The 16,141-nt window shown below is 47.1% G+C and overlaps 1 protein-coding gene and 1 pseudogene across 1 annotated transcript; both read left to right on the top strand.

The window, feature by feature from the left end:
• Window positions 1-874: 874 nt before the first annotated feature.
• LOC139230621 (nuclear factor 7, brain-like) lies at window positions 875-10,325 on the top strand. The gene is made up of 6 exons (XM_070862437.1): window positions 875-936; window positions 4,911-5,163; window positions 5,244-5,339; window positions 5,788-6,021; window positions 10,061-10,083; window positions 10,172-10,325. Exons 1-6 carry the CDS (start codon window positions 875-877, stop codon window positions 10,323-10,325), a joined length of 822 nt encoding a protein of 273 aa, XP_070718538.1.
• Window positions 10,326-11,248: 923 nt separating this feature from the next.
• Window positions 11,249-15,894, top strand: LOC139230620 (E3 ubiquitin-protein ligase TRIM39-like; annotated as a pseudogene).
• Window positions 15,895-16,141: the final 247 nt, after the last annotated feature.

The following is a 16,141-nucleotide window of genomic DNA, read 5'->3' as shown; positions in this document are numbered from 1 at the left end:
GGCTACCCAAGTCTTAAATCATACCACGTCCCGCTCACCCATCACCCTGGAGCTCACCATTGACCAGGACCTTAAATGGACCAGTCACATAAGTGTTGTGGCAATAAGAGCAGATCAGAGGCCGGGTATTCTGCGGCGCGTGTCTCACCTCCTGAATCTTCAATGCCTTTCCACCATCTACAAAGTACAAATCAGGAGTCCGATGGAATACTCTCAACTTGTCTGGATGAGTGCAGCTCCAACAACACTCAAGAATCTCGACAGCATGCAGGACAAAGCAGCCCACTTGATTGACATCCCATCCACCACTTTCAACATCCACTCCCTCCACCACCGGTGCACTGTGGCTGCAATGTGTACCATCTATAAGATGCACTGCAACAACTCATCAAAGGCTTCATCGGCAGCACCTCCAAAACCAGCGACCTCGATCACCTAGAAGATCAAAGTCAGCAGGCGCATGGGAACACCACCACCTGCAAGTTCCCCTCCAAGTTACACACCATCCTGACTTGGAAATATATCGGCCATTCCTGCATCGTGGCTCGGTCAAAAAATCCTGGAACTCACTCCCTAACAGCACTGTGGGAGCACCTTCACCACACGGACTGCAGCGGTTCAAGAAGACATGCTCAACATTATCTTCTCAAGGGTAATTATAATGGGCAATAAATTCTGTCTTACCAGCGATGCCCACATCCTGGAAAGAAGAAAAAAAACCTGTGCTCACTGACCAAATTGGCTCCCAGTTAAGCAAAGCCTCAATATCAAAATTCTCCTCCTTATTTTCAAATGCCTCCATGGCCTCGCCCCTCCATGCGGCAGAATTTGGTCAAGGCCTCTGCCCGGCCAAGTGACGGCCAACATTCCGCCGATGGCCGCCGAGGTACCGGACGGTATTTTGCGTGGGATTTTCATCATCGAGGTCCCTCGAAGGTCGGCGGGTGGCAAATGGACGACGTACACCACCAATCTGAGCGGCAGCGGGCAGGAGGTCTCATTCTCGGCGGCAGAGGCGCTTGCTGCCCAAGTGTCACCGAGGGTGGAGTCGGGCCCACGGAGGGTCGAAGAGATAAATATAAAAATCATCAACAAACAAAAAAAGAGGAACATCTGAGAACATCAGGAGACCCCATCCAGGTGAGTACCTGTAAAGAAATGATTTAAAACCATTTTTTACCGGATCTTGACACTCATCGTTCAGGATAGAGCAGCCTCAACGCAGCGGTCCACCGCCGACTCCCGCCTGCACCAAATCTGGCATCTCGGCGTGTGGGAGTCTACTCACATGCAACAACCATCCGCTGACGTCAGCGGGCGCTTGCTGGCGGCTCTCCCCTCCCGCCCGCTCCAGGCCACTGGCACTGGGCGGTTCGAGCAGAGGAATGTTGGCGGCAGTGGGCGGCAGTCGTCGGCAGTGGGCGGTGAGTTCATCAATATCGGCTCCCCCTGCTGTAAGGGGATGGTAGCATAGCGGTTGTGTTACTGGACTGCTAATCCCGATGCCTGGTTTAATGAACCAGAAAAGATGTGAGTTCCAATCCTGCAATGGCAACTGTGAAATTCAAATTTTGGTTAATTCGATAAATTTGGAATTAAAAAGCTCGTATTAGTAATGGTGAGCATGAAATAACAAAATTGTTGTAAAAACCCATCTGGTTCACCAATCTCTGTGAGGGAAGGAAACCTGCTGTCCTCACCCGGTCTGGCCTGTATGTGACTCTGGACTCTTAACTGTCATCTGAAATCACGTAGCAAGCCGTTCAATGGCACTTAGAGATGGAGAGTAAATGCTGGACTTGCCAGCAATACCCACATCCCATGAACGAATTGAAATAAAATATCTCCTCCAGCAGGACCCCCACCCTGCCGTGTGGTTCTTCTGCTTTCCTCTGGAGCATCCCAGATTATATTCGCTCAACCATTGGTGGCTGTGCCTTATGTTGCTCTGGAATTCTCCGCCTCTCTATCCTTCTTTAGGACGCACCTTAAAATCCACTTCTTCCACCAACTATGGCGTCACCTGCTCTACTTTCTCCTTATGTGGCTCGGTGTTAAATGTTTTCTCTTATAATATTACTGTGAAGAGCCTTGGGATAACTCACTACATTAAAGGTGCTATATAAATACAAGTAGTCGTGGTACAGCACACAAGGTGATGTATCTGATATTAGCATACATGTACAGGTGGTGAATGTGGAGTTCTTAATTGGGTAACTAACATCATTCAAGTTTAAAATTGAACCAATCCCAGGGGTGGTAAATGTGTTGTACCCTTTGTGCTAGAGAATCTGGGCCAAGGGGGAGACTAACCTATTATAGAATATTAGAAATTTACAGCACGAAAGGAGGCCATTTCGGCCCATCGTGTCCATGCCGGCCGACCAAGAGCTATCCAGCCTAATCTCACTTCCCCACTCTCAGTCCATAGCTCTGTAGGCTACAGCACGTTAGGTGCACATCCAGGTAATTGTTAAATGTGGTGAGGGTTACTGCCTCTACCACCCTTCATGCAGTGAGTTACAGACCTTCTCCACCCTCTGGGTGAAGAAATTTCCCCATATATCTCCTCTACACCTCCCCCCAATTAATTTTAATCTACACCCCCTGGTTGTTAACCCCTCTTCCAAGGGAAACAGGTCCTTCCTATCCAATATAACCAGGCCCCTCATAATTGTATACACCTCAATTAGTTCTCCGCTCAGCCTCCTCTGTTACAAAGAAGTCAGACCCAGCATCTCCAATCTTCCCTCAGAGCCAAAATGTTCCAGTCCGGCAACATTCTTGTGAATCTCCTCTGCACCCTTTGCAGTGCAATCACATCTTTCATGTAATGTGGTGACCAGAACTGCATGCAGTACTCCAGCTGTGGCCTAACAAGTGTTTTATACAGTTCAAGCAGAACCTCCCTCCTCTTTTACTCTATGCCTCTACTAATAAAGGCAAGCATTCCATATGCCTTCCTACCTACCTTATCTACCTGGCCTGCAACCTTAAGGGATCTGTGGATCTGCACTCCAAGGTCTCGTTGTTCCTGAACACTTTTCAGTGCCCTACCATTTAATGTGTATTCCCTTGCCTTGTTGGCCCTCTCCAAATGCATTAACTCATAATTATCCAGATTGAATTCCATTTGCCACTGTTCTGCCCACCTGAGCAGTACACTGATATCTTCCTGCGGTCCGCAGCTTTCTTTTCATTATCAACCACACAGCCCATTTTAGTGTCATTTGCAAACTTCTTAATCATACCCCCTACATCCAAGTAAGATTATCCTTGATCAATACTGCCACCGCCTCCCCCCCGCCCCCACCCCCGCACCCCCCTCCTTCCTGTCTTTTTCTCATCCCAATCCTTCCTGAATATATTATAGCCTGGAATGTTTAGTTCCAATTCTTTCCCATGTTGAAGCCAACTCTCCGCTTCAGCCACTATATCATAATCCTGTTTGATTTATCTCTCCATTTACTTCCTGCTCCTTTTACACTATTCTTTGCTCCGTTAATGGATGTCCATCCACAGCTTGCCACGGGAAACAGTTGCGAATACAACCCACATTCAAAATGCTGTCAATTTCTATTCTTGTGCGTTATTATTAGTGTCTCAGTGGATAGCACTCTCACACTGTGTGTCAGAGGTTTGCGGGTTTAAGGCCGACTCCAGGGACTTAAACAAAAAAATCGAGGCTTGGTACTCCAGTGCAGTACGAAGGGAACGCCGCACTGTCGGAGGTATTGCCTTTTGCAGGAGACGTTAAACCGAGGCCCCTTCTGCTCTTTCAGGTGGATTGAAAGGATCCCATGGCACTATTTCGAAGAAGATCAGTGGAGTTATCCCCAGTGTCCTGGCTAATATTCATCCCTCAATCAGCAGAAGTAAAAACAGATTATCTGGTCATTATCACATTGCTGGTTGTGGGAGCTTGCTGTGCGCAAATTGCCTGCTGCGTTTCCCTCATGACAACAGTGACTACGATTCAAAAGTACATCATTGGTTGAAACGCGCTTTGAGACGTCCAGTAGTCGTGAAAGGCGCTATATAAATTCTAGACTTTCTTTCATTCTCTGTTTAACATTGTCTATAGATCCACAATTTACTGATTAAACCTAAATACTGACTGATACTGTCCTGTGAGCGGATTGTTTCATTTTCCATCAACAGAATGTAACATTGAACAGCGAACATACGAAAAAACCAAACAGAAGAGTTCATCGGTTCTCCCCAGACTGTCCCATACAGTTGTGCTGCCTTCATGTGTCGTCACAGAGACACTCCAAACCCCCAGGGAGTCACATAATCTCCTGGGGGTGGGTAGAATCTGAAAAATTCCTCTCCGGCTCCTTTAGGTCATGAAAAGTAACCTAGGAGATCACACTGTCCCTAGCCATCAGGCTAGCTATCTGTGGTCCCAGGCCATCTCCTCCCCACCCAGAAACAGGTCCAACTCTCTCCTGAAGGAATCCCGTCAATCATCGCCCACTGTCAGCGGGCACCTGGATCCACAGGTCCAGTGTTCTCTGGGAAGAGATGAAGCGCTTAACGTCCTACTGGGAAATCTCCACACAAACAACGCTCCATCTTTTCCCTCGTGTATTCTAATGTCGGCGTTTACCTCTGAGCACTGGTAAACATCTCAGTGCTGAACAGGTCGGGCAGGTTTGTGTCGAAACTCGCTCTGGCTCCTCCCTTTAAACAAACATTGAAACTGGGAGCGGATTGAATCAGGAAGTGCTGAGAGAGAACATGACTTCCCCACAGCAGTCCCAGACTTTGTCCGAAGATTTAAATTGTCCCATTTGTCTGGATTTCTTCACCGACCCAGTAATGCTGGAGTGTGGGCACAATTTCTGCCGCTCCTGTATCACACAGTGTTGGGATAAGACGGAGACAAACTGCTGCCCGGAATGAAGAGAGGAGTTTCCGGAAATAAACCTCAAGGTTAATCGGGCCTTGGCGAATCTGGCGGAGAAAGTTCGAAAAATAACCGTGAATGCCAAAGATAGAGACAGTAAACATCTCTGTGGGGAACATCAGGAAGAACTGATGCTGTATTGTGAAACTGACAAGAAACTGATCTGTGTGAAGTGTCTGGTCGTGACAGAGGGCCCGGGGCATAAGACCCACAACTTCGTGGGACTGATGGAGGCTGCACAGATGTACAGGGTAACATGGAGGGTAGAATCTCTGGCAACATTTAAACATCTTGTGTTTAAACTTTACACTAATTTAATTTCTAATTGCAGGATAAACTGAAATCATCCCTGGAATCGGCGACAAAGAGAAAGGATTCGGCTCTGGACACCGCACGGCGACAGGAACAGCAGATTTCCGGAGTTAGGGTAAGGAACTGGACAGGTTCGATGCAGCAAGAATGTTCCGGATGTTGGGCAAGTCCAGAATCAGGGGCCTCAGTCTGAGGATAAGGGGTAAGCCATATAGGACCGAGATGAGGAGAAACTTTTTCACCCAGAGAGTGGTGCACCTGTGGAATTCTCTACCACAGAAAATTGTTGAGTCCAGTTGTTGGATATATTCAGGAGGGATTTAGATTTGGCTCTTACGGCTAAGGGATTCAGCGGTTATAGAGAGGAGGCGGGAGTGTTCTGAAGTTGAATGATCAGCCAATGAACATATTCAATGGCGGTGCAGGCTCGAAGGGCCGAATGGCCTGCTCCTGCACCTATTTTCTATGTTCCTATGTCTCCCTGTGCTGATTTTCTGGGATCTCGGTTAGTTTTGTTCCCTATTTCACGGTACATGAATTATGTTTCACATTTCATTTGGTAGGAACAGTCGAGCATTCTGCAGAACCACATAGCATCAGAGTTCGCTAAAATGCACCAGATTCTCAGTGATAAAGAGCAGCGTTTGATCAGAGATCTCAGGAAACAAGAGGGGAATATTCTAAAATCAATGGATGTGATCCTCAATGGAATCCAACAGAAGTTAAATGGTATTAATCGAGAGATATCCGAGTTAAAGAGACAGATGGAGGAGCAAGACACAATCTCATTTCTGAAGGTAATACCTTGTCTTATTTAAATACATTCAGTGACATCATCTGAAACACAACGTCACATGTGCTGATCTCACCCAGCTCACCTCGCGACCCCGGCAATGTTCTGGATGTGTCACGGTGCTTGTCCGATATCCAGAAGTGGAAGAATAGCAATTTCTTCCAACTAATTATTGGGATGGTCGAAGCCATTTTCTTTGGTCCTGCCACAAATTCCGTTCCCTCGACACCAACTCCACCCCTCTCCTCGGCCACTGTCTGAGGCTGATCCAGGCTGTTCACAACCTTGGCGTCTTATTTGACCGCGATATAGAATTCCGACCACATATCCACGCCATCATCAACACCACTTATTTGCACCTCCGTAACATCGCCCGTCACAGCCCCTGCCTCATCATCAGCTGCTGAAACCCTCATCTATGCTTTTGCTACCTATGAACTTGACTAAGTCCAATGCTCTGCAGGCTGGCCTGCGATTTTACACCCTCCATAAACTTGGGCTGATGCAGAACTCGGAGGCACATTTCCAAACTTACACCCAGTCCCGTCCAGCCATCACCCCTGTGCTCGCTGGCGCAAACTGTCTCCCGGTTAAGAAACATCTCAATTTTGACATTCTCATTCTTGTTTTCAACTCACTCCATGGCCTCTCCCCTCCCTATCTCTGCAACCTCCTCCAGGTAAACAACCCACCAAGATATCTGTGCTCCTCAAATTCTGAACTCTTTGCACATCCTAAATTTTGTAACAAGTAGTGTAAGCGGTTTTGATCTTAGCCCAAATGCTAGCCGGACGGTTCGAATCGCCTTACGAAAGTTCCAGACCCGGGAATTATTATTTAGAGTGTAAATGAAATGAGTCATGGTCAGTGATGGGCCATCCAACCCATGTGTATTTGGCTGATGGCTCTTAATCTGGGCATCTCTCTCAGTCTTTGTGTTGGGAAAGACCTGGCTCCTCTTTGTCTGACCAGGCTAGTGGGTTCATTGTTCTGCTTTCCTTCGGAGATGCAGGTGAGAAGTGCTTTTGCATGTTAGAGTGGCTTTGTCAGTGGCCCCCTTCCTGGCCGACAGCTCTTTTGTCAATATTCATGGCCCCCTTCCTTTAGCTGGGACTGGTGGGCAAACCCGTTCTGGATGACTGACAGTTCTTTTGTCACAGCTAACTGCCACGTGGTCTCTGGAGTGTTAACAACACCAGCTTTTTCACTGATCGGCACAGGGTGATCCCACCACAGGGAAAATACCCTCAGAAAAGCCCATAAAGTCCACGATATATTCTTGACTGAGTCCATTCTTTAAACCGAAACTTTGTGATCTCTTCAGTAGCTCCATTGTTTGTTTCTACATACCTTGTCTCACTTAAATAAGACCATGATATTATATCGTGTTGCCCCATAAATTGATTTTTTCTTTCTTCATATTTACATTTCCTGATTCCAGGCAGCATCCGAGACCATCTGTGCTGTCTCCACATTCAACCCAGATTAGCGTCACTCTGGTGTGGAGCCTAATACTGCATCATTGCCTGTTTATTTTATATGCTATATCTCTTGTGATACAACCTGTTATGGTGATAGATTTAGATGAGGAAAGACAGGAGGAGGCTCGAGTGGAGCATGAACGCCGGCATGGACAGGTTGGCCCGAGTGGCCTATTTCAGTGTCGTATATCCTATTTAATCCTATCTAACCTGGTATCCTATTAGGTTTTGTTAAACAGCATTGTCAAGCCTTGGAGCTGCCTTTAATGCTCTGTGAACCTATATCCCCAAATCCTTCTGCTCTTCTACCACACCAAGCCAACATCCATTCGGTGTGGGATTCCTGCTGTTACTTCCCCTGTCTCAGCCCACACTTACTGGCAGATAATTCTGACCAACAAAAATTTAGCCCATTCACGCATGTTCTTATTAACCCTTCACCACTTCTTTTGGTCTTGTATCAAATTAATTCTATCCCCAGAACGAAACACTGTGGGACCCGACTGCCCACCTCTATTCGCCCTGAAAACCCACCATTAATTCCTATTCTCTGATTTTATCCGAAGTAATTTCTAACCCAATTTGCTATCCTTCCCGAATTCCATATCCCACGAGCTTCTCTCGTCATCGCCTGTGTGGTACCTTATCAAGGCTTTCCTAAACTCCATGTACATTGCATTCACTGTATTGTCCCATCAACCATATGTATTCGATCCTCAAACATATCTATGAAGTATTTCCAACAAGGTCATCTCATTTGAAATCTGAGCTTTAATATAAATAGGCTTCTTGCTTCATTATTTTTCCATGGACATCAAAAATTACTAGCAATTGCATTCTGTTTTAACAGAATGCATTTATTCTACATTGTTCGAATCACATTTTAAAACATCCCATTTTTGATGTTCATTTCTGTGTATCTATCTTTCTTCTATTGCCTCAAGCTAGTTAGCTCGCTACTCATTTTACTGAAATCTGCCTCACTGCATTCTCATTTTCTTCCAAACGTTTCCATTTCATTTCGATCTTAATAAGTTATGCACCAACAGTTTGCTCATATACCTGATCATTACTTACAACCAGACCAGGCACCTGAAGGCACCAAAGTGACACTCAATGCCCTGAGTCCAAGCGGTGTAAGATCCCCAGGGATAAGCGCCCATCACGGTGCTACATGCACAGCGTAACTCCGGGTTGTGGGAGGTCCGGTTCAATAATTGCTATGGAAGTTCTTCCATCTCTCAGTTAGTTTGTGTAGAAAGTAGAATCGATCACATAAGAACATAAGAAATAGGAACAGGAGTAGGCTATACGGCCAGTCGAGCTTGCCCCTCGGTCAGCAGCCCTGAAGGTTACATATAAACCTATGAACAATGAATAATGACGGGAAGGCAAAGAGTACCCAGCCCAACCAGTCCACCCCACACAACTGCGACACCCCTTGCACTGAAACATTCTATACTCCACCCCAGCCAGAGCCATGTGATCTCCTGAGAAAGGCAAAAACCAGATAAAAATCCAGGCCAATTGGGGAACAAAGCGTGAAAATTCCTCTCTGTCCCATCCAGGCGATCGAAACTAGTCCAGGAGACCACCCGGTTCGTATTCAATGCCCTGCATGACTTACGATCGTATCTGCGCCAGCCAACAAAAGGTTATCCAGTCTAATCCCACTTACCAGCTCTAAGTCAGTAACCCTGCAGGTTACGGCCGTTTAAGTGCCCATTCAATCACCTTTTAAATGTGATGAGGGTTCCTGCATCCACCACCCTTCCAGGCAGTGAGTTCCAGACCCCCACAACCCTCTGTGTCAAGAAGACCCCCCCCTCAAATACCCTCTGAACCTACCACCAATCATCTTAATACTATGGCCCCTCGTAATTGATCCCTCCACCAAGGAAAATAGGCCCTTGCTATCTACTATATCCAGGATCCTCACAATGTTGTACACCTCAATGTCCCTTCTCAGCATCCTCTGTTCCAATCTTTCGTTGAGGTATTTTACAGCCTTCTGGACTCAACATCGAGTTCAACAATTTCAGAACATAACCTCTGCCCATATTTTGTTCTTTTTCCACTTTTTTTAACAAACCACCCTCCCCTCGTTTACTTTTATTGTTTCTCTCTTTCCCAAGGCAGCTGGAAGTTATTCCACCATTCACACACCATCTCGGCTCATATTTTGTTTCCTAACTTGTGCTATTACCAGCTCAATTTGGAGATCAATCCCTGTTGTCTCTAAAATTACTCCTGTCTTCCAGAATATCACAGACCTTCCGTTTTGTTCTTCCATCGTCTTCCCCTTTCAGTGCCCCTCCATTTATTTAACAATCTGTTTCTTTTCGGAGGTTTCCAGTTCTGACGAAGGCTCACAGACACAAAACATTTACTCTGTTTCGCTCCACAGATGCTGCCTGACTCACAGAGATTTCCAGCATTTTCTGTTTTTATTTATGAACTATTTCTCACTTGGTGCCATGTGTAGCGTATGACACTGAATTCTGAAATTTTGCCCCCAGACTCTCCCTGTGAACTCAGGTCTGTGTTTCTGTTTTATTTCAGGAGGCAGCTTCCCGGATGAGAAGGTATGAGGTTCACTTTACTGAATTGTTATTTCACCTGTTAAAGGAATGCACTGCGAGAATTCTAGAGTTGAATGTTTCATATTTTCAGAATCAGTGACGAGGGTAATATCCTTTCATTGGATGGCCGGAATCTGCCGCTGGGAATATTCAAAGGGCCCGGTCAATACAAAGCATGGAAAGAAATGATAGAGAACATCAGCCCAGGTAAAACGTTTTCAGCACCCCAATTTCAGACTTCGTAAAAATCTCGTTGCATGAATACATCGAAATAATGAAACACAGCTTCAGTATTTGTGCAATTAAATACAAAATATTATGTAATAATCTCCAAAAGGAGATTAAAACTGGTGTGTGAAATCAGTGTAACTGTTTGTGACCCTATATCAGATCCAGGAGTGCGGGTTCGATACAGAAGCAGTGTATGGTATTGTCGACACAGAACAATGTTCTCACCCTTCAGACTGACGGTGACTGCAGCGTCAGTAAAATACCCAGATTGCTCATCACAAAACAGGTTCAAGATATAACGGAATCCATGATTCCTCCTCTCCCGGCAACACGTCCCACCCCCCATCCCACGGAACTCCCCCGACTTTGAGGGGCTCATCGAGGAGGCGTGGGAGATTGGAGGGAGGCCGAGAAAAGGTCCGTTAGTCAGAGTAGTGGGAGTTCGTCGAGGAAATGCGGGAGATCGGAGGGAGGCCGATAAAAGGCCCATCAATCTGAGCGGCGGGAGTTCATCGACCAGGCGGAGGAGATCGGAGGGAGGCCTATAAAAGGCCCATCAGTCTGAGCGGCGGGAGTTCATCGACCAGGCGGAGGAGATCGGAGGGAGGCCTATAAGAGGCCCATCAGTCACAGTCGGGGAGCGGGAGTCGAGGAGGAGCCAGCTGGTACACCTGTAGCAGGGTGAGAAGGCAAAAAGGGACGGAGAAAGAAATCGAAGGGTGACGTCACAGCCAAGGGGGTAAGTGATTGGCTCGTAATTGGTGAGTAGCTTTTCTTCTTTTACTTTTTCTTTATCAGTAGGTAACCTTTATCATTGTTGCCAAATTAAATAAAGTTAATCTAAGGGTTAAGTGATGGCAGGAAATCTCGGACACGTGTCATGCTCCTCCTGTGCTATGTGGGAACTCAGGGTCGCTTCCAGAGTTCCTGATACTACATGTGCAGGAAGTATATCCTGCTGCAGCACCTGACAGACCACATTGCGGCACTGGAGCTGTGCATGGATTCAGTCTGGAGCATCCGCGATGTTGAGGATGTCGTGAATAACACGTTGAGTGAGTTCGACACACCGGACCTAAAGTTTACACAGCCAGATAGGGAATAGGTGATCAGCAGGAAGAGCAGTGGAAGGAAGGTAGTGCAGGGGCCCCCTGTGGTCAACCCCCACCAAAACAGACACAGCATTTTGGGGACTGTTGGGGGGATGAATCATCAGGTGAGGGCAGCAGCCAAGTTCATGGCACCGTGGGTGGCTCTGCTGCACAGGATGGCAGGAAATAGAGTGGAAGAGCTATAGTGGTAGGGGATTCTATTGTAAGGGGAATAGATAGACGTTTCTACGGCCAAAATTGAGACCCCAGGATGGTATGTTGCCTCCCTGGTGCAAGGGTCAAGGATGTCTTGGAGCAGGACATTTTGGAGGGTTAGGGTGAACAGCCAGTTGTCCGGCTGCATATAGGTACCAACGTTATAGGTAAAAAATGGGATGAGGTCCTACAAGCTGGATTTAGGGAGCTAGGAGTTAAATTAAAAAGTAGGACCTCAGGATTGCTACCAGTGCCACATGCTAGTCAGAATAGGAATTGCGGGATAGCTAAGATGAATACGTGGCTTGAGGAGTGGTGCAGAAAAGAGGGATTCAAATTACTGGGACATTGGAACCGGTTCTGGGGGAGGTAGGACCGGTACAAAACGGACGGTTTGCACCTGGGCAGGACCGGACACAATGTCCTACTGGGAGTGTTTGCTAGTGCTGTTGGGGAAGGGTTAAACTAATATGGCAGGGGGATGACAACCTATGCAGGGAGACAGAGTGAAGTGGAATGGGGGCAGAAACAAAAGATAGAAAGAAGAAAAGTAAAAGTGGAGGGCAGAGAAACCCAAGGCAAAAATCAAAAAGGGCCACTGTGGCAAAATTCTAAATGGGCAAAGTGTGTTAAAAAGGCAAGGCTGAAGACTCTGTGCCTCAATGCGAGGAGTATTTGTAATAAGGTGAATGAATTAACTGCACTGGCAGCAATTAACGAGTATGATATAATTGGCATCACGAAGACATGGCTCCAGGGTGACCAAAGCTGGGAACTCAACATCGAAGCATAGAAAATAGGTGCAGGAGTAGGCCATTCGGCCTTTCGAGCCCGCACCACCTTTCAATAAGATCATGGCTGATATTTCACCTCAAGACCCCTTTCCTGCTTTCTCTCAATGCCCCTTGATCCCTTTAGTCAAAAGCGCCATATCTAACTCCCTCTTAAATATATCCAATGAACTGACATCAACAACTCCAGCCCCCATCCCATATCACTAATCCGACTTTGAGGGGTTCCATCCCACTACACCACCCCCCCCCAACCTGTTCCCTCTCGAGGTCAGCCGCCGTCTTCCCGGTGCCATATGTTGCCATATGTTGCCACTTTGTTTCGGTAACAATGCTTTGATGGCCCAGCCTGATGATTGATTTTTACAAAGTATATACAGCACAGAAACAGGCCATTCAGCCCAACAGGTCCAAGCCGGTGTTTATGCTCCACACGAGCCTCCTCCCACCCCTCTTCATCTAACCATATCAGCATATCCTTCTGTCCCTTCCTCCCTCATGTGTTAATCTTGCTTCCCCTTAAATGCTTCTGTGCTATTTGCCTGAACTGCTTATCGTGGTCGTGAGTTCCACATTCTCACCACTCTGTGGATAAAGAGGTTTCTGCTAAATCCCCTGTTAGATTTATTACTTAATTTTACGTTTTTATGGTGTCTAGTTTTTGTCTCCTCACAAGTGGAAACGTCTTCTCTACATCGACCCTTTCAGACCCTTTCATAATATTAACGACCTCTGTCATTTAACCCCTCAGCTTTCCCATTTCTAGAGCCGATTCAATCTTTCCTGATAATTATAGCCTCTCACCTTTTTGTACTATTTCCTTGTAAATCTATTTTGCACTTCCTCCAATGCCTCTATATCCTAATTATAAAATGAAAACCTGTAATATCAAATAGTGCTCTATCTTTGTGCATTTACTTGAATGCGCGTCTTGCAATCCTTGAGTTTCATCCTCTCTGAATTTGATTAGTTTACCATTTACTTGTCTTTTCTATCTTAAATATAATTGCATCTTATTTGATCAATTTTTCTCTGTCATGTTCAGCTGGCCAGGCGTGCTGATCAATACTGAGACAAAGTAATTTTTCAATAATATGCAGAAAGCTGAGGATTTGAAGAAGGAATGTCACTCAGAGTTTGATTCTGTCACATCAATAAATTATCGGGGAATTTTTCGCGGGATCAGTGGGAAAAATAGCATTTGTTTCAGTGGGTCAAAGGTCTCCAGACGTCATCAGACCCGCTGCCTGCAATTGGCCGGCAAGCCCGCTGGGCGGGGCTTAACAGGTGTAATCAGGGAAGTAATTTCAGACAGCGGGCTGGAGCCAGCAGCGAGTCCGGGACCTGTCACCGACATCGCCCGCCACCGACCCGCCGAGACAGCGGAAATCGCGGCTTAAATCACTGACTGTGTTATTTTAACTTCCCCCCAGCTCCAGCCTCTCTGACTCTGGATCCGAACACAGCGAGTCCCTGGCTCATCCTGTCTGAGGACCGGACCAGTGTGAGACTCGGAGACAAACAGCAGCCGCTCCCTGACACCCCGGAGAGGTTTGATTACTGGCCCTGTGTCCTGGGATCGGAGGGATTCACATCAGGGAGACACTACTGGGAGGTGGAGGTGGGGGACAAGTCACAGTGGGGTCTGGGAGTGACCCGAGAGTCTGCCGGGAGGAAAGGGGCAATCACCCCGAGCCCAGAGACTGGATACTGGATTGTGGGGCTGAATGCCGGTAATGTTTATTCTGCCAGCACCTCCCCCTCACGGACCCCCCTCACCCCGAGTGTGAAGCCCCGGAAGATCGGGGTGCACCTGGACTATGAGGGCGGACAGGTCATTTTACAATGCGGACAACATGTCCCATCTCCACACTTTCACCCAGACTTTCGCTGAGAGAATCTTTCCCACCTTCAATCCGGGATGGAATTACAGCGGGGAAAACTCCGCACCACTGATAATCTGCGGGGTTAAATGACACTAACATTAATGGGTCTGTTTCCATCATTTTCCCTCCAATTCCAGTTTCTGACTCCATTCACTCCCCGGGTGTGTTTGTGTGATGAACATTTCCATTTGTATCTCAGTCTGTAATCAGTGTTTGACTGTAACCCCAGCAGGGCCGGGTCACTGAATAACCCTCCCATCCTCACCCTACAACATATCACCCCCCGCCCAACCTGTACTGGGATAGAGTCTCTCCCTCCAGGGACCACAGCCTGGCATTCCTCTGGAGATATTACCCGGATCGACATTTAACTTTATTCCCTGTGACCTTCCTTTGACTGTGGTTTTAGCGGAACCGTCAAGCCATTGAATATAAACAGCTCAGCGCCTTCATTAAGGAGCAGAGAGTGTGGGGTGTTGGTGCAATCTGTGCAGCACTCACTGGGGAACATCACAAACTGGGCCCCGTTCCCAGTGCGGGGGGAGTTCATTCTGAGGAGGGAGACACTGTCCAGAATTCCCGTGAGAGCGAAATCAGGAAGTCCAAGTGCGGTGGGCGGGGGCTGGGCAGCGCATCTTGAGGCGGAAACCTGGCGGATGTAAAGCCGGGCTGAATGGAGCTGGTGTGGAACGGGGAAATGGGGGGAGCAGGATCGGCAGGGTGAGCGATTGGGGTTAGGGTTACGGCTGCTGCCGAACGGAATCCGAAAATATAATCTTCCGTCTTGAAGCAGAATGGCGAGCTGTTGACCAGAAATTCCTGGCTTTGCGGCCAACGCCTGAGTTACGCTCCAGCTGCAGCAAGCGAGTCTGATACAGTCACTGATTCAAAGACCGAAAATAGACTCTATACTTGCCTTTCACCCTATCCCCTGTGCTATTGCTGTCCTCTCTGGTTTGGGGACCACCCATTGTCCCTGCCAACATGTGATCATTGCTGGATCTTCTCTGCTTTGATAATGTTGTGTACTGACACCAACTGGCTGATACCGGTTGTTACTTTTGTGCGGAATTTGATGAAACAAAAATGCGCAAGAATGTGTCACGGTATTTAGATCGTGTTTCAAGTAATATCGTGATCTTCAGAAAAAAATAGTGGCAATTCCTATGAAAACATCTCCGACAGTGCATCGGCCTCTCAGTGCAGCACTGTGATGCGGTGCTCAAGTCTCTGGAGTGGGACGTGAACCCACAACCTTCTGACTCAGAGGCGAAAGTGTTGCCCATTGAGCCACGGCTCGCAACTGTTGAGCATTTTGCTTTAAAACAACAATTAACTCGCTATCTGATCGTTATTAATGGAGAATGTAAGAGAATTGTAAAGGAGATTATATTGCAGAATCTTAATCAAAATAGATTTAAAAGGAACACTTTTCTACCTGTCTCCTGCTTTTTCTGAGTCATATGGAAACCTAAATAAGTCACAAACCAGTAGAAAGCTGCTTGGGTTGGTCTCGGATACCTGGTTAATTTCAAAGCTCTAAGTGGGAAAGGGCCGAATGATTCTTGACGCTGTCAGTCCGCAGACAGGTTTGCTATAATTTGTTACCATCTCCAATATTGTTCTATTATGCAACAGCCGCGAAGGTAGAAGGGGATTTTGGTGGCCCTCAGTCCTTTTCGGCTTGTGGTTCCTATGTCCATTTGTTTGCATCGGGCTAAACTGAATATTCCTGTCTCAAAGCGAGTTTGTCTCCCCAGGTCCCTGGTTTTAAGGCAGGACGACTTGCATTGGACAATACTGGGAACCGCTGCAGGCATCTCTGGCAGAACCGAGCGCCTGCTGT

The sequence above is a fragment of the Pristiophorus japonicus genome, chromosome 19 (assembly GCF_044704955.1).
Source record: "Pristiophorus japonicus isolate sPriJap1 chromosome 19, sPriJap1.hap1, whole genome shotgun sequence".
NCBI lineage: Eukaryota > Metazoa > Chordata > Chondrichthyes > Pristiophoridae > Pristiophorus > Pristiophorus japonicus.
The sequence above is the reverse complement of the archived record's forward strand: the minus strand, read 5'-3'. Positions and strand labels throughout refer to the sequence as shown.